The sequence below is a fragment of the Sceloporus occidentalis genome, unplaced genomic scaffold, assembly GCF_023333645.1.
Source record: "Sceloporus occidentalis isolate IW3139 unplaced genomic scaffold, rSceOcc1.0.p SCAF_68, whole genome shotgun sequence".
Classification (NCBI taxonomy): Eukaryota; Metazoa; Chordata; class Lepidosauria; order Squamata; family Phrynosomatidae; genus Sceloporus; species Sceloporus occidentalis.
In genome coordinates, this window is record NW_028317048.1 from 4,296,126 (window position 1) to 4,312,845 (window position 16,720).

Below are 16,720 nucleotides of genomic sequence, written 5' to 3' on the forward strand. Positions count from 1 at the left end.
CTTTTATCTCAAAATTGCTGCAATTAGATAAACAGTCAACACAATGCTCAGTTTGGAGTAACTCTGTCTAAAATGTATATATTTTTGTTCCCCATTGAACCTTAAATATATGTAAGAAACGTCTTTCTGTCTGCAGATTTAAGTCACACTCGTGGTCCGTTAGATGGCAGTCTGTATGCACGTGTGAAGAAGAGAAGCACTCCGCTGCCATCCAGTAATGGGAGCCCTGAACATCATGGGCGCCTCTTATCTGTCAGTAGTGACTCTGGACACTCCTCAGCTCCGACTGAGAGACTTGAAGAAACACCTCAAAAACCATTACCCACTGCAGCTGAGCGAGAAGACCTGGAGAGGCTCTTGGGTGGATTTGGAGTGATGGTAAAGCAAGATGTGGAGCCCCAATATTCCCAGGTCATTAAGCACGAAGAAACTGGAACCCAAAACGGAAATCAGCAAAATAATCTAGATGAAAGACCTCGCGACTTACACAATTTTATTCCCAGGGAAATTGCAAACCAGAACACTCAAGCAAAAGTGAATGGAGAAGCAAGGCGTCCATACTCGCCAGGATGGTCAAGAGCAGGCGATGAAAGAACATCTCGGAATTTGCCTTTGACCTCCTCATCCTGGGAAGGGCAAAGAGAGGCTCCCTGCGAGACACAGTGGGGCACTCAAAGAGATTGTGAGATGGTTATTATGGAGGAAGAGATTGGTCAGTTAGGAGGACTTGTTGTTTACCCAGAAAGAAGACAATTGCTATCTAGACATTGCTCATGCAGGCTGGGCTACGCTCCTCCAAACATTGAGGGGCCACCAAGTAGATCTTACTTCAGGCCAGAGGGCTTACTAGATCCCAGAGGAGCTCCAGGACCTGCTGCTTCATCACAAAATGCAAACTATCCAGGAATGTATAATGAGCAAGACAGAAGGAGGCTGTATCGCTCACTATCTGAGGGACCTCAACATTATCATACTCAAAGCCCACCAAAACGAGGAAGCCTCCGAGATACAAGGCCATATATGCGCCAGGGACCTCCTCATGAACCTCTTTTGCTTCCACTATGCCCTTGCTCACATTGCCAAAGCTCAGCTTGCTATAGTGTACCCAACATGTGGCCTCTGGAAGGGACCAAGATGCCAACAATGCAACCTTATCACCATGGGGAGCATCCATTACATTTAGCGCAAACTTATGGGCAGAGTGTTCAACCTAGCCATGATATTCCAAACTTCCAAATGCCCCAGGCAAAGATGCATTATGGGTATCCTACACCACACGGGGAAGATGCATTGCATTTTGGCCAATTTGCAGAGGGTGGCTATGGACCTAATTACCCACATTTCCTGCACCCTTCTTACCTCCCAAACCACTGCACCCCCAGTTACAATACCCCCTCATTTCCAACGTGTGTGTCGCCTTACAGTCTCCCCGGTGGTCATTCTTCACCAGGCTCTGTGTCCCCTGTTGCTCCTATGAATTCTGCTTCTCGAAGAATGAGTGATGACACCATTTCTGCTGGCAGCACTGGTGAACAGACTCCTCCTCATCATCCAAACCAAGGTAAGTAATGCAGTCATGATGGTCTGCAATATATATTTCTCAAAAAACATTTTCAAATGTCTCAAATGAAAACATAAAAGACCATAAAGTCTCATTGTTGTTATCATGTGGGTTAATGTGGTTTTCCATTATTTCACAGAAAATGCGTTAGCTTTAATATCAACATAGACTGAAGAGCTATATTGCTAGGAAATAAGCAGATTTCAGCTTCACCTTCTCTGACCTTTTTAAACCCATTTTCTTAATTAACTTTGGATATGGGTGGGGTCAAGATCAGGGCTCTGTGAGGGCTACTCCAGTTCCTCTACACCACACTCGTCAGACCATGTCTTTATGGGACCGTGTTTTCTATACAGTCATGCTGTCTAAAAATGTCTTGCAGCAATTAGCATTACCTTTTACTGGAACCAAGGGGCTCAAACCCTGAAAAACAGCCCCAGACCATTATTTCCTCTCCTCCAAACTTTACCTAGTACTGTAGGTAGTGTTCACCTGACATCTGTCGAACCCAGATTCGCCAATCAGACTTCCACTGCTCCAGAGTCCAGGGGTGGTGGCTTTACACCAATCCAGCTGACACTTGTGATCTTCAGCTTGTGTGCAGCTGCTCCTCCATAGAAACCCATTTCTATGATTGTGATTGTGCTGATGTTGCTTCCAGGGGCAGCTTAGAGCTCTGTAGTGAGTGATGCAGCAGAGGACAGGTTGTTACGTGCTTCAGCACTTAGTGTGAGTGTGTGTGGTCTACTGCTTAATGGCTGAGCTGTTGGTAATCTTAGACCAGGCATGTCCAAAGTCCGGCCCGCGGGTCAATTGCGGCCCGCGTTCCGAACTGATAAGGCCCCACAGATAAGTTGCCCAAATATAGATCTGTTTTTTTGATATTAAAGGCAGAGTGATTTAACACCTGTTTAGATTTTTCATCCAAGTCACAAAATGAAAACTATGCCGTTTTCAATAAACTTTGCATAAAATAGTTAATTTGCATTTAATTTGTAATGGTTCAAAGAATGTCAGGCAAAATGGTCGGCCCTCGCACATGTTCACTTCATCAAATCTGGCACTCTTCGAAAAAAGTTTGGACATGCCTGTCTTAGACGCTTCCACTTCACAATAATAGTACTTGCAGTGGTTGTGTGTGTGTTATATATATATATATATATATATATATATATATATATATATATATATACCGTATTGGCTCGGATATAGGCCGCCCCCGTATATAGGCCGCGCCCTAAAAGTTTGGTGCTTTTTTAAAGAAAAAGTTTTTTTCTTTAAAAAAGCACCAAAAAAACATGCTGCCACTCTGTCTCCCCCCCCCCGAGATATGCTGCCACTCTGTCTCTCCCCCCCCCGAGATATGCTGGCACTGTCCCCCTCCCCCACCCCGAGATATGCTGCCACTGTCCTCCTCCCCCCTCGAGATATGCTGCCACTGTCCTCCTCCTCCCACCCCGAGATATGCTGCCACTCTGCCCCCCCCGACTTACCAGAGGAGACTCCCGGGTGTCTTGCGGGGCCGGCGGAGGACATCTACGCAATACGCGTACACAACTTCCGGTGCCGGCACTCAGCTGATGTGCCGGCACCGGAAGTTGTATACGCGTATTGCGTAGATGTCCCCCGCCGGCCCCGCAAGACACCCGGGAGTCTGCTCTGGTAAGTCTTGGGGGCAGAGGTAAAACGCATCGTGCGGACAGTCACCGGTGACCATCCGCACGATGCGCTTAGACAACCTCCCGTGCCGGCACCCCCCCGTGGAAAGTGCTGGCAGGGGAGGCTGTCTAAGCGTATCGGGGAGTAGGATGCAGGTCCCCTGCACCGCTGCGGGGGATCTGTATCCTAACCCTGCCCGGCGCCCGGGACTGCATGTCCCGGGTGTCGGGCGCTAGACCCCGAATATAGGCCGCACCCCCACTTTAAAGACTTAAAGTGGGGGAAAAAAGTGCGGCCTATATTCGAGCCAATACGGTATATATACAAGCCTTTTATTCAGTTCACTTCTGCATTGACTGAAACATGCTGCACCCAGTGAGTGATAACATGACATTTAAATAGCATTTTGCCCTCATCAGACATGTGCCTCATGCTAGTGGGTAAAAATAATTAAAAGTTTTCCTGGAATCTGACCCCATTCTGCCCCCTCCCTCGTCTCTCTTGGGAAACCACTAGGGTTTGTTTATCATCATCTCCACAACAATGACTCAGAGTCACTCCAGAACCAATTAGCTGTCACATTCTATACATTTCACAAAATGGTTTGGGTTACTTAAGTAAAAAAGGCATTTTTCAAATAAGCAAATGTAAGTCAGTGATAGCCAGCTGACGTCCCTCCAAATTTTGGGGACTGCAACTGCTATTATTTTTGGACCCCTTAGACTCATAGAAGTCAAGCTATGGTCCCCGTACTAATAGTCCTGTCTGCTATATCGATGACACCCAATGCATCCCACTCAATACTGAAAACGGTATCTGTCTTTAAAGTAGAATTGCTGTGGTGGGGCGTTTTCTTTAAGTATAAAATAGAGTGCTGTACACAAAAATGTAGAGGCCGCCATTGTTGTCAGTCTTGTGATATTTTGGTAAAGAGATGGGCCATCAAGTCCATAAATCATTATGGTGATTCCAACTACACAGCCTCAACCCACCATGACACTTATGGAAGACTTTATTAGATGGCCCTGAACTTGGTTAGCTTGGCACCTTGCTAGAAATAACTAAATCACAATATAATTGTATGGTAACATAATTGCTTTCTATTTTTTTTCTACAGAACTTGGGATCAACGACCAACAAGCAGACAATCCATCGTCTCACCCACAGGCTCACAGAGAGGCCATGCCCATCATCAGCACAGCAGCCATCATCCAAACAAATTCAGTTGCACAGGGTTCCCTTTATATAAACTCTCATAGCCCAGGACACACCAACAGTTCACCATATGCTAATGGTTTGGGGCGTGCCCGTAGTCCAGTGCAAACAGATGGCTATGTGTACCCACAAAACCCTATACACACAAGTACCCCCATAAACACTTACAGCCAGACACAGCATAACAATGTGCACACGCAGCATCCAGCTAATCAGAGAGCGTCAGTACAAGCTGACTGCCCAGCCGATAAACACACTCCATCTTCACAATATGGCCCGGTCCATACGCAGAGTTCACTTGTACAGACACATGATCCGCATGCACACGTGCACAGTCCTGTACACACAAACAGTGCACCAGCACACACAAACAGCAAGGGAAACACAAAGAGTTCTGTAAGATTTCAAACCCCTGAACTCACACAGGCAACTAGCTATGTAATGAAATGTGACCAGCCTGCACAGATGGAAAAGACTGTGCAAACACACAGCTCGAGTGCACACTCTAATTTACCTGTGCACACTCACAGTTCACCGGTTCCCCCTCATTCTCCGGTATACACACAGAGCTCATCTACAAATACTCATTCTCCTGGGCACATGCAGGGGTCATCTTTTCACCCTCATACCCCTGGGCACACACTAAACTCCACTATTCATGCTTATCCTCCTGTTCATGGGCAGAGTTCATCTGCTCATTCTTTGGAAACCCTGCAGAGCTCACCTGTGCACAATCAGGTTCAGGTGCACAAACAGAGCTTAATATCAAACTCCCACTTTTCTGGCCATATGAAACCAGCGCCAACTAACTCTTCTGGGAATACACAGAATCAGTCTCCTGGGCACATGCAGAGTTCACAAGTGAACCCTCAGTCTCCTGGGCACGTGCAGAGTTCACAAGAGAGCCCTCGGTCTCCTGGGCATGTGCAGAGTTCACAAGTGAGCCCTGCGTCTCCTGGGCACGCGCAGAGTTCACAAGTGAGCCCTGCGTCTCCTGGGCACGCGCAGAGTTCACAAGTGAGCCCTGCGTCTCCTGGGCACGCGCACAGTTCACAAGTGAGCCCTGCGTCTCCTGGGCACGCGCAGAGTTCACAAGTGAGCCCTGCGTCTCCTGGGCACGCGCAGAGTTCACAAGTGAGCCCTCAGTCTCCTGGGCATGTACAGAGTTCACAAGCGAGCCTTCAGTCTCCCGGGCACGCGAAGAGTTCACAAGTGAGCCCTCAGTCTCCCGGGCACGCGCAGAGTTCACAAGTGAGGCCTCAGTCTCCCGGGCACGCACAGAGTTCACCAGTGAATCCTCAGTTTCCCCGGAATATGCAGAGTTCACCAGCACAAACTCACTCTCCAGGACAAATACAGAGTTCACCAGTAAACCCTCACTCTCCTGTGGACATGCAAATTGCAGCTGCCCAAACACCAACACAAAGTCCTATGTGTACAGACACTTTACACGACAAACTAAGCACTGTACACACAAGTAAACTTGTGCAGAAAGACAGCACTTCACAAACAACTATCATTGTGCGCACACAGATGTCTTCTGGATCTTCACATAATTCAGGACTTAAAGTGGGCCCTAGTGGGCAAATGCATAACACCGTCCGCACACAGAGTGTTTCTATGCAAACGTTTAGAAATCCTGACAATCAGGATCCCTCTGTGCAAATCAATAAGCCTATGGATGCGAGTAACCAACATGGACAGACATCAAATGCCCCTGGAACCGACACGTGAGTTTATGAATATAATCATCTTGTTTTACTAGTTTACTGATAAATTAGGGTTAGGAAGCCACATCTGTTTTGTCATGGAAAATGTTTGCAGTGAAAGGATCCAATTATGTTCTTAGTGTAATAACATATTTATATCCGAATATAATCTGTGGCACATTATTAAGAAATAATTGGGCATACCTCACTAGTGGTGAATATATATATATATACATATATATATAGCCGCAACTTCCCTGGGTAAGCAGGACTACCACGTGATAGTTAAGTCAACAGGGAGTATAAAGTAAAAGAATGGCCAGAATGCCGTTCCCCTGCTTAGAGAAGAAGTCACCCCGAGACGCAGGGCTTCATCAGAAGACTTCCCAGGCATATATATATATATGTGTGTTTTATGTATATACAGTATGTATGTATCTGTGCGTACAAAGCATAGCATTGTCCGAAGTCCTTGTTGGTGTAATATTTACACAGATATAAATTATGTTGCAATCTTTTTAGGCTTCACAGGCATACCTCAAGTCCTACGTTATTTGAAAGCTTACACTCCGTTTTATGTACATTTGTTAATATATGTGTGTTGTATTATTCTGCTCATTAAGCGCATTTAATTTATTTTTGTTATACAGACCTGGGCTATCAGTAGCTTGCGAGGATGTTCCTACTAAACATTTGGAAGAAAAGGCAGTCATGGTGCATGCCACGATACCCTCCAATGTAATTAAAGTTGCTCCTCAATTTTCAGCCAATCCTCGGACTAAGTCATTGGAGGCCACCAGGGGTCAATTTTCGTTTGGTCCAATTATTACTTCAAATGAAGCAATTTCCTCAGACATTGGGGGGTCATACCCTTCACTCCTCAACCCTGATCCTAAAAACTCAATTACTGCACCAAAGAGAAGTCTAACTGTTTCTCTGCCCGTGAGCCATGGAACCACCTGCAGCGGTGAAGCTACAACCAGCCCGCCACTCACGCCAATGGGAAGTCGGTGTGACCTTCTGCCTCCATCCCCAACTCCTTCCTTTCCTATCAGCACGGCCTATTACACAGGAAGCCCTTGTCCTCCAAGTAGGATGGAGCAGCCACCATGTCTGCCCGAAAAAGCCCATGCTGCAACTGGAAGAGGGAAGACAGAGAATGTAGACAGCCGTAATGGGCATCCTGCAAGAAAGATATCTGCACCATCCACAGGTTCGTGTCTAAGAGGAACATGTACCAGCTTATTTGCCCATATGTTTTGTTTAATCATTATTATTCTTTATTGGTTACTAATGTGCCATCATACTTTGCAGTGTTATACATTACAATAATTTCTCATTTAATTATGTAATTTTATGAATCAACTAAATGTGTAGAGCAACAAGCAAAATACTTCTACTACTTCAGTTTTCAATACATTTTCCATTGTTTGATGGGACAATTCATGTTAAACAAAACCATGAGATGATTCTTGGTACTCCTTTATAAAGTCAGCTAGAACTTCTCTGCCGTTCTATGGCTCTCCTGAGGTGACCTCAGAGAATGACAATTTCCCCTCTAACTCTATTTTACTAGAAGTGCTGCAAGACGCTCCATTGACTGTCAGTTTTGTACAAGACACCTCCAGGTTTTGGTATAAGCCGAACATCTCGAGGGAACAAGGTAATGGATGGTTTGAGGTCTGCGAATGTTTATGGGAACAGGCAAGAAGCTGGAGAACACAGACCGGGGGAATGGTCATTCAGCAATAAGAAGTATAATTTCTAAAATAGAATGTACATTTTTGGGGTTTTATGTTTTTATTTATACAAGTTTCCCACACGTGTGGAAAAACACACAGCAAAAGAAGGAAGCATTGACCCAACATCGCATGCATAAAACCAATACATGGTTCTTTTTATATCTACCCCAAATATTCATCATTGTACAGTTTCTTTAATAGGCTGCAATGGAAAAATGTGATGTGATTGCATGTGGGGTATGAGTAGGGATATACGGAGACACGTTATGTCTTATTGCCTACCTAGTGAAAAAGTAAATTGGAACAAAATAAAAAGCAGAATAACATTACAATGAGAAGTTGAAGGGAAACATTGAATATATTGAATTACTATTGGAAAATAACTATTTTTGTGCATTTTATTCAGAGTAAAGCCAAATGACGACAGAATATGGATACTTTTACAAATAAATATTGGGTGAAATAACAATATTTTTTTGCAAGTCAAGCCATTTGTCACCACACATTTTGTCCATTCCTCATTATTATAATTTTTTTTTTTTGCGTTATTATTTTTGGCATGTTAGTTGGTTTATACAGTGCAGCAGGCAGACAGATGAGTTTTATTTTTATATCTACCAACTCTCATCTCCTTTATTTTGTGTCCCAGCCATTACCCTTTTAAGAGGGACAGAACCGGGCTGCTTCTTGATCCGAGACAGTAACTCCTTCCGCGGGGCATATGGTTTGGCTCTAAAGGTATCGAGCCCACCTCCGAACGCGGTGACGCAGCCATGCAAAGGTAAACGTGGTCACAGGCTGTTTAATGCGGCTTACCAGGTTTATTTCTAGAGGTAATACCTAACCTCATTTTTCTGTCCCGGCAGATCCTGTAGAGCAGCTGATTCGTCACTTTCTCATCGAGACGGGGCCAAAAGGAGTGAAAATCAAAGGCTCTCCCATCGAACCCTACTTTGGTTAGTCAGATTATATTCATTCTGATGACTCCATTTTCCTCTGTCCATGTTAAAGGGACAGATCTCTCCATCACGTAACTTGTAATACATGTGTCTCCTAATTAGATGTCACAAGAAATGAGAGGGAACGTGAAGGTGGCTAAAAAGTCTTTTTCTTTCTAAATTGAATGTAGTAAAGCTCTGGTCAAGGCCATGCTTTTGGACTGTCCAACATTAAGCAAACGTAGTACAGGAATCAAACCAGGGACGTAACTAATAGCTTAGCTCTGTCCAAGACTTTTTATATAGGATGTGGATAAGTCTTACGTCAATGACCCAGCTGCGGAATGTTCTCGGGGGAAGTGACTCCATAGGACAGCGGAGCAGACAGGAGGGCCCGGCCCGGTGGCTGGAGATGTTTTTTGTCTGTCAGCACTGTTAGTGGATCAGTCTGGTCCTGTAGGTGGATTATACCATGCCAGACTCATGGTTTTAATGACAGACATCATACAACTCAGTTGTTGACATTCCGACACATCAATTTGCTTATACCATTACTTTATTAAAAGTGTTGTGTGGCTGATTTAACAGATAGGACCATGTATTTTAGGTAGAAAGATAAAATATGTGGGAGATGTCATAACCTTTAAGATTCAGTGTGATAGGACAGACAGTATGATAATGTTACTACAAATCATACGTGTGATTTGAGCAGATGAGGCTTTTAGCTATGGTTTTTATCTCATGTTTTTTAATCGCTTTAATTGTAGGAAAAATGCATGATGTGATTTGTGGGCATTCATACACATCCTTCTGAACCCAAACTGTGTCATTCTCTGTAAAATAATAATAATGGAAGTGGAGAGGTTTCTATCAGTGGTGTGACGGGACCTTTTGGTTCGTCCTCCACATCCCAAGGTTGTCCCAAGGAGACTTCTTCTGTTTCAATAAAGGCAGAATATGTTTTGGTGGCTGATAAACTATTTTGTTGTACGTAGGAAGCCTGTCTGCGCTGGTGTCTCAGCACTCAGTCACTCCTCTCTCTTTGCCGTGCAGGCTGCGAGTCCCTTGTCGAGGTGAGTACAATCCATCAGTATGTCTTCTCTTAACTACTCCTAAACTGGGCCACTGCCATAGAGTTATTCCTCTGGTTCCGTATTCCTGCACTATAGTCTGCAGTTTTATCATGTTGTCCCCACAAATATATGTTTTTCATGGGAATTCATGTTTTCTCACTCCTTTCAGATCTGGCTGAGCAAAATTCAGAGGTCTTGGCCCCAACAAATATGAGCACAGCCGCTGACTTACTGAGACAGGGGGCAGGTAAGTGATAACGTGTCTTGGTCAGGTGGGGGAAGAAGTTCTTGGTCGAGCCCAGGAGATAATACCGTATTGGCTCGGATATAGGCCGCCCCCGTATATAGGCCGCACCCTAAAAGTTTGGTGCTTTTTTAAAGAAAAAGTTTTTTTCTTTAAAAAAGCACCAAAAAAACATGCTGCCACTCTGCCCCCCCCGAGATATGCTGTCACTGTCCTCCCTCCCCGAGATATGCTACCACTGTCCGTCCCCCCCCCCCCGAGATATGCTGCCACTGTCCTCCTCCCTCCCCGAGATGTGCTGCCACTGTCCTCCTCTGCCCCCCGACTTACCGGAGCTGACTCCCGGGTGTCTTGCGAGGCCGGCGGGGGACATCTACGCAATACGCGTATACAACTTCTGGTGCCGGATGTGCCGGCACCGGAAGTTGTATACGCGTATTGCGTAGATGTCCCCCGCCGGCCCCGCAAGACACCCGGGAGTCTGCTCCGGTAAGTCAGGCGGGGGGCCAGAGGTAAAACGCATCGTGCGGTTAGACAACCGCACGATGCGCTTAGACAACCTCCCGTGCCGGCACCCCCCAGTGGGAAGTGCTGGCAGGGGAGGCTGTCTGAGTGTATCGGGGAGTAGGATGCAGGTCCCCTGCACCGCTGCGGGAGATCTGTATCCTAACCCCGCTGCCTGCCCGGCGCCCGGGACTGCATGTCCCGGGCGTCGGGCGCTAGACCCCGAATATAGGCCGCACCCCCACTTTAAAGACTTAAAGTGGGGGAAAAAAGTGCGGCCTATATCCGAGCCAATACGGTATATATATAGAAATGTTTGCTATAGTGTATTCTATTGATCAAGAAGTGAATATTATCTTTGTTTCTTCAGGAGGGAGGTGTAAAGGGCAGGCGATTCATGGTCTGAAGCTAGAAGATGGGATATTTCCTTGTAGAGTGTGGTAGACGCATGGGATAGAATTAAGACGCTGGCAGTATGACCAGATGCTTGGGTTAGTCACCAAAGTCAACTATTGAGGTTGTCCAGATAAACAGGAAATGGGTAAACCACATGGGCCAACTGGTTTTTATCATTTGGCTCCATACATAGAAATACCAGATGGGAGATAAGTCTTGTCTATTCTTGTTACAGTAATTCTAGTTTTAGCGAGACATTGGGCCAAGATGGAAAATTATCTTACAGGACCTCAGATTTCACTTTTTTGATGTAATCATTGCATTATATAACTTTACATGTTTTTCTATGTTGGCCTGATTTTTAATTGTCTTCGTTTTTAGCCTGCAGTGTGCTCTTTCTTGGTTCTGTGGACACAGAGTCACTTACGGGCCCCCAGGCCATTTCAAAGGCCTCTACTGCCATCCTGACTCCCCCAAGATCCAGCGCAACAACTGTTCATTTTAAGGTTTCTGAGCAAGGCATTACTCTGACGGACAGCCAGCGCAAGTACGTTTGCACATAGACTTTTCTGATGGTGGAATGTTATTTTTTTTGTCATTTTCTGTAACCTGGCCATGTGCGTATTTTGCAGATTGTTCTTTAGACGTCATTATCCTGTTTCAAGTGTTACGTTCTGCAGTGCAGACCCACAGGATCGCAGGTAGTAGAAACTTCCTATAATAACTTCCTATAATAACTTCAATACACTCCTTGTCACCGTATGCATCTTTTCTTAATAGGCCTCTTCTAAACGTCTGTTAATATTTTGCAGGTGGACCAATCCAGACAGGACAACGTCGAAGTAAGTTTTTTTTGTATAATATATATTTATTTCAACTTTTTTTGATTATTATTATTCATTTAAGGCTGATAAGGATCTCTTGGCTGTCCAAAGCTGCATCTGGAAATTAGGACCTAATCAGATGACAGCTAAAATGTTAAAATATTCCCCTGTTTCTCTGCAGTCAATTCACAATTCTTAAAAGAGGCATTCTAGCATCCTATACATCTTCACCAACAAAGAATGCATAATTATGTACAATTAAGAAGCTGCATCTCTGGAGCTCCATGGCACTGATTTCCAACCATTGTCAGACTTTTATGTAAAACGAAGTGGGAGCACCTTCTGCACATGCGCACCCCATCCGCCCCCCTTTAACCTTGCGGAGCCGGCTCTTGGCCTGAAGGGAATAACTGCAGTACTTTTAAGGTTGTAATATATATTGAAATTTGGTCTTTACAGGGTCTTCGGCTTTGTGGCTCGGAAACCCGGCACTGCGGCAGAGAATGTGTGCCACCTGTTTGCAGAGCTTGACCCAGAACAACCTGCATCGGCCATTGTAAACTTTGTCACCAAAGTTATGTTGGGCACGCAGAAGAGATAAAATGCACATTGGTAGGGAAAATGGTCGGAGAAAGTTGGTGGAAGCCAAAAATGTGTATGTGACGGGTGTTGTGATTTTAATACTTAGTTTGAAGAGTATGTGAGTTTGAATGTTACTGCCGGATCATGAAGGTCTTATTAACGTGGAAATGAAATGTCGAACGTCTTCTAATGAATTATATACAGAGAGCATTTTTATCTCTATTGAAGTAATAAAATAATTTGTAATTACATTATCACTAAGTCATTGTAGAAACATACTTAAATTGATATCTACAGTGTGAGATAATTCCACATGTTAAGGGGTGAAGATTGTTTTCCAGAAAGCCACATGGGATGCCTCACAAAAAGACATCTTTTCCATGGGGTCCCAAATGTCACATTCAACTGGAGCAAAGAACAGATGTTTAGAAAGCCATCCCGAGAAGGTTATATCTGGAATACAAATGTTCTTATAAACAAAGACTAACAAAGTAACCGCTTCCAGGAGTGTAGAAAGTGACTCAATGCCGCTAGTAGCCTACAGTGTGCTCTGTAAAGTATGGCCAAAGATCCAGTCCTGCTTATTGCCAGCCTATATTCTCACCAACAGCAGGACGCCTGGTCATGTACCGCAGCACGTTAGATCGTAACATGGTCTGTTCCTTCATCTAAGTTCCGGTGATGCAGACGTGTAGCTTACATATTGTTTAGTTAAGCATTTCTAAGTGGCGCTGGCAGCAGGAACAAGCAACGTAGAACCCACTAGCTCCTTACCGTAATAGAATGTTCAGCCTGGTGTCATGAAACGGAGTACTATTGAAATGCATCACAATATACCGTATTTGCTCGATTATAAGACGAGGTTTTTTTCAGAGCAAATGCTCTGAAAAATACCCCTCGTCTTCTAATCGGGGTCGTCTTCTAATCAGACCTCAAATAGAGGTCTGATTATGAGACTAAGATCCAGATCCCCCGCACCGCTGCAGGGGACCTGGATCCTCCTGTCTCCCTCCCCACACACACACACTTACCGGTGCTTCCTGCCGTATTGACGGGGCAGCGGGTTGACGTCTCCTTCCGCTGCAGCCGGAAGGAGGTGTGGCTAGCAGCGGGGGTTGTCTGCGTCCGTCGTGGATACCTTCCCCGACTGTCAGAGATCAGAGTTCCCCGCACCGGGGCGGGGAACTCTCTCTGACAGCCGGGGAAGGTATGCGCAACGGACGCAGACAAACCCCTGCTGCCAACTCCACCTCCTTTCGGCTGCAGCGGCGTTAAGGGGGCATTTAATAGAGCACTCTGCCTCCTGAAATGCCTTATACCTCCCTATATGCCACTCTGCCCCATAATATGCCTTTTAACCCCCTAAATGCCAGAGTGGCATATAGGGGTATAAGGCATTTCTGGAGGCAGAGTGGCACATAGGGGGTCAAAAGGCATATCATGGGCCACAGTGCCATATTGGTGTGGCAAGCCTGGGGGCAGATGTGCGTAACTGGGGGACAGGTTGGAAAATACAAGGAAAGAAAAACAAAAAAAATATTTTTCTCAATCATAGCTTTTATTTAAAAAAATAGTTTACATGAATTAACATTTACTGGTAAAACTTTTTTCCTTTAGGGTCGTCTTATATTCAGGCTTTCTTTTTTTTTCTTAGTTAATATTCAGATTTTGGGAGGTCGTCTTATAATCGAGCAAATACGGTATATCCAAAGCTTTGTTGTTGTTTGTTGGGGGGAATAACAGCAGCCAAGACCGAACTTGCTCTTGCTGTCTATTAATTATATTAATGTACATATACTCCCCCTCCTGTTATTAGTTACGCTGTGTGATTATTACTCTTGAAGGGCTGTTTTAATTTGTGTTCATGTTTATCACCACATCCGTAACAGTAAGGAATGGAGGGGGAAACGTGAAATATTCCAATATAAGGGAACACATTCAGTGTGTCAGGCACATTTCCTCCTCATCATAAACAGGACATTTTCACATTACTAGGGAGGCTCTTGTTTTTCCATCCTGTGCCAGGAACATAGCGAACAGCAATTACATGAGGCCAAGGTATTATATACAGCTCAAGGTATATGAACATTGCGACCGTGTACATTAAAATCATGTATGCAATACTTATGTACATATATGTATACAAACACGCACCTTCTGTATAATGGAAAATCTTAAATTCAGACAATCTTTAAACTTTTTTTTTTTTTCAAACATCTATATGTAATCCCATTCTAAATGCAAACGACCCTGGAAAAGCCTATAGGGGCATCCAACGCAACGTATAGAGGGCTACAAGCCAACCAGGCGTTCTGTAAATCCCTTCATATACAGAAAAGACCGAATCAAGTCTCTCGATGGAGCCGCCTGTGCTGAAAAAAAAAAAAAATCCTGGTTCGCTTCGAGGCCTCGTGTGTGATTACATACTGCTAAGGCTGATGGGACTTATAGTCAGCTGCATATTGTTAGAGCAAGTCACTATATTCAGACATTAATAAGAAGCCTTTTATTCCTCTGCTAGCCTTTGGACATCCATGTAATCGTAACTAATGAATAGCCGCCACTGGCATGGAATATCAAAACGGCTGTAATCTCAATTTTTTTCCACTCATATTTTATGAGGTAATTTATTCGCCTGAGAGCAAGTCCTTCCTCACACTTTGTGCACCCCTTACATCCCGGTCTATTAGTCATTGAAGTGTTTGTTTAAAAGATTGTCAGCAATGAAAATTATTTTACTACAGAGGACGCTCATATCTTTTTAAATAGAGAATCAGAGCATATTTTATTTTTCTTGTGAGACTGTGTGATCTTCTTATAGAGAAATATATTATAATATATATTGTATATGTAATATATATATTTTTTATATATAAATAAAGTCTTGCCTGGAGAACTTGTGCTTTTATACAGTCATTTACAGCTTGGATGGAAACATACGTATGTTTTCTGCTTTTTCTATGCAAACTCGGTAAAAATATTTTATGGAAATATTTAATCTATGTTAAAAAATTTGAAATAAAATACTTTTTATCCCATTTTGTGGGTCAGATTATTTGATAATATTTTAGATTAAGAGGCTAAACATGTGGTCCCACCACAAAATACAAGGAACACATATGGGGTCTAAGGAATAGTTGGCAGGAGCAATGGCAAAGGAGTTTTGGTTTTAACTCCCTTAAGTATTTCTGATAAACAGCCAACTATGAAGCAAGAAGAATCGAGCTGGCCCTGTATAATGCATAATTGAATGGTTGAAGAGACTCTGCATTATACAGAACACCACTGATGATCTTTACTATGTAGCTTTGCCCTTCATAAATCGGTAGCAAAGCTATATAGTAAATAAAGTTGAAAAAACCCTAATCTCATCAAGTTTAACCCTTGTGGAAGTTGAAGCTTTGAGTGGGGAAGTTGAAAATATAACTTCTGCAAACTCTCGAATAGACCCAACTGAACGCAGGAACGTCATTTTCACCGTTGTTGGCGAACGTTTGAGAAATAGCACCTCTGTTTAAGGGACGTACAGCAATGTTTGGCAAATTCAGCAATGTAGAAAACGTCGCCAACAAAAGCACACACAAGCCGTATAAATAGAGATCTGTGTCTTTATTATATGCATATAAACATGTATATATTGAATATGTACAGACGTTGAGATATGTTCTAGTGCAATTCCGTGGAACCGTTTATATATAAATCAAAAAACAGGGCAGACACATATGGAAGAAAATGGGTGGCAGAACCAGTAGACAGAAAGAGAGGAAACAAGACTTGTCCCCCTTCTCCCAATCTGATCGTACGTCTCAGCACCGCGTTCGGCCTACTACTGAAGTTCTCAGCATCCGCTCATGGTGATCACAATAGCCAATATCAACATTAATGGACCCGCAGCCATTGGTTCCCTACAAAGCCTCATGTACGCAGCCCTAGATATCCTAGAGAATGGAACCTGTCCTAACATACGAAGCTGTTATGTCAGCAATTCTTCTCAACAGCATATGTTCTAAGAGAGCAGAGCTATCCTATATGCCATAGGGAAACCATCCTGTCCCCATTTCTTTAACTACAAGCTCTCGCTTATTGAAATATCATTCTCATGTCTTTATAAAGCTTTTTGGTTAAAGTAAAAAATAACTTCTGACGTTTAATATGTATTTGAAAGTATTTATTGTAGATAAGTGGGTTTTACAGTTAACAGGGTATACAGCAGCAGCTATTACGGTCTATGACCATTTAATAATAATTTTAAAAAAAATACTTTGGTTGTGTG

At 43.8% G+C, this 16,720-nt stretch overlaps 1 protein-coding gene across 1 annotated transcript in view; it reads left to right on the forward strand.

Moving 5' to 3' along the window:
- Positions 1–12,466, forward strand: part of LOC149286559 (tensin-2-like) — a 46,255-nt gene extending 33,789 nt beyond the window's left edge. Inside the window, exons 18-29 of the mRNA XM_089493963.1 lie at positions 137–1,561; positions 4,338–6,165; positions 6,795–7,357; positions 7,721–7,807; positions 8,536–8,676; positions 8,753–8,842; positions 9,820–9,897; positions 10,067–10,144; positions 11,423–11,588; positions 11,674–11,742; positions 11,854–11,883; positions 12,325–12,466. Coding sequence (XP_089350089.1) covers positions 137–1,561; positions 4,338–6,165; positions 6,795–7,357; positions 7,721–7,807; positions 8,536–8,676; positions 8,753–8,842; positions 9,820–9,897; positions 10,067–10,144; positions 11,423–11,588; positions 11,674–11,742; positions 11,854–11,883; positions 12,325–12,466 — 4,697 coding nt within the window. The remainder of the gene's footprint in view (positions 1–136; positions 1,562–4,337; positions 6,166–6,794; positions 7,358–7,720; positions 7,808–8,535; positions 8,677–8,752; positions 8,843–9,819; positions 9,898–10,066; positions 10,145–11,422; positions 11,589–11,673; positions 11,743–11,853; positions 11,884–12,324) is intronic.
- Positions 12,467–16,720: the final 4,254 nt, after the last annotated feature.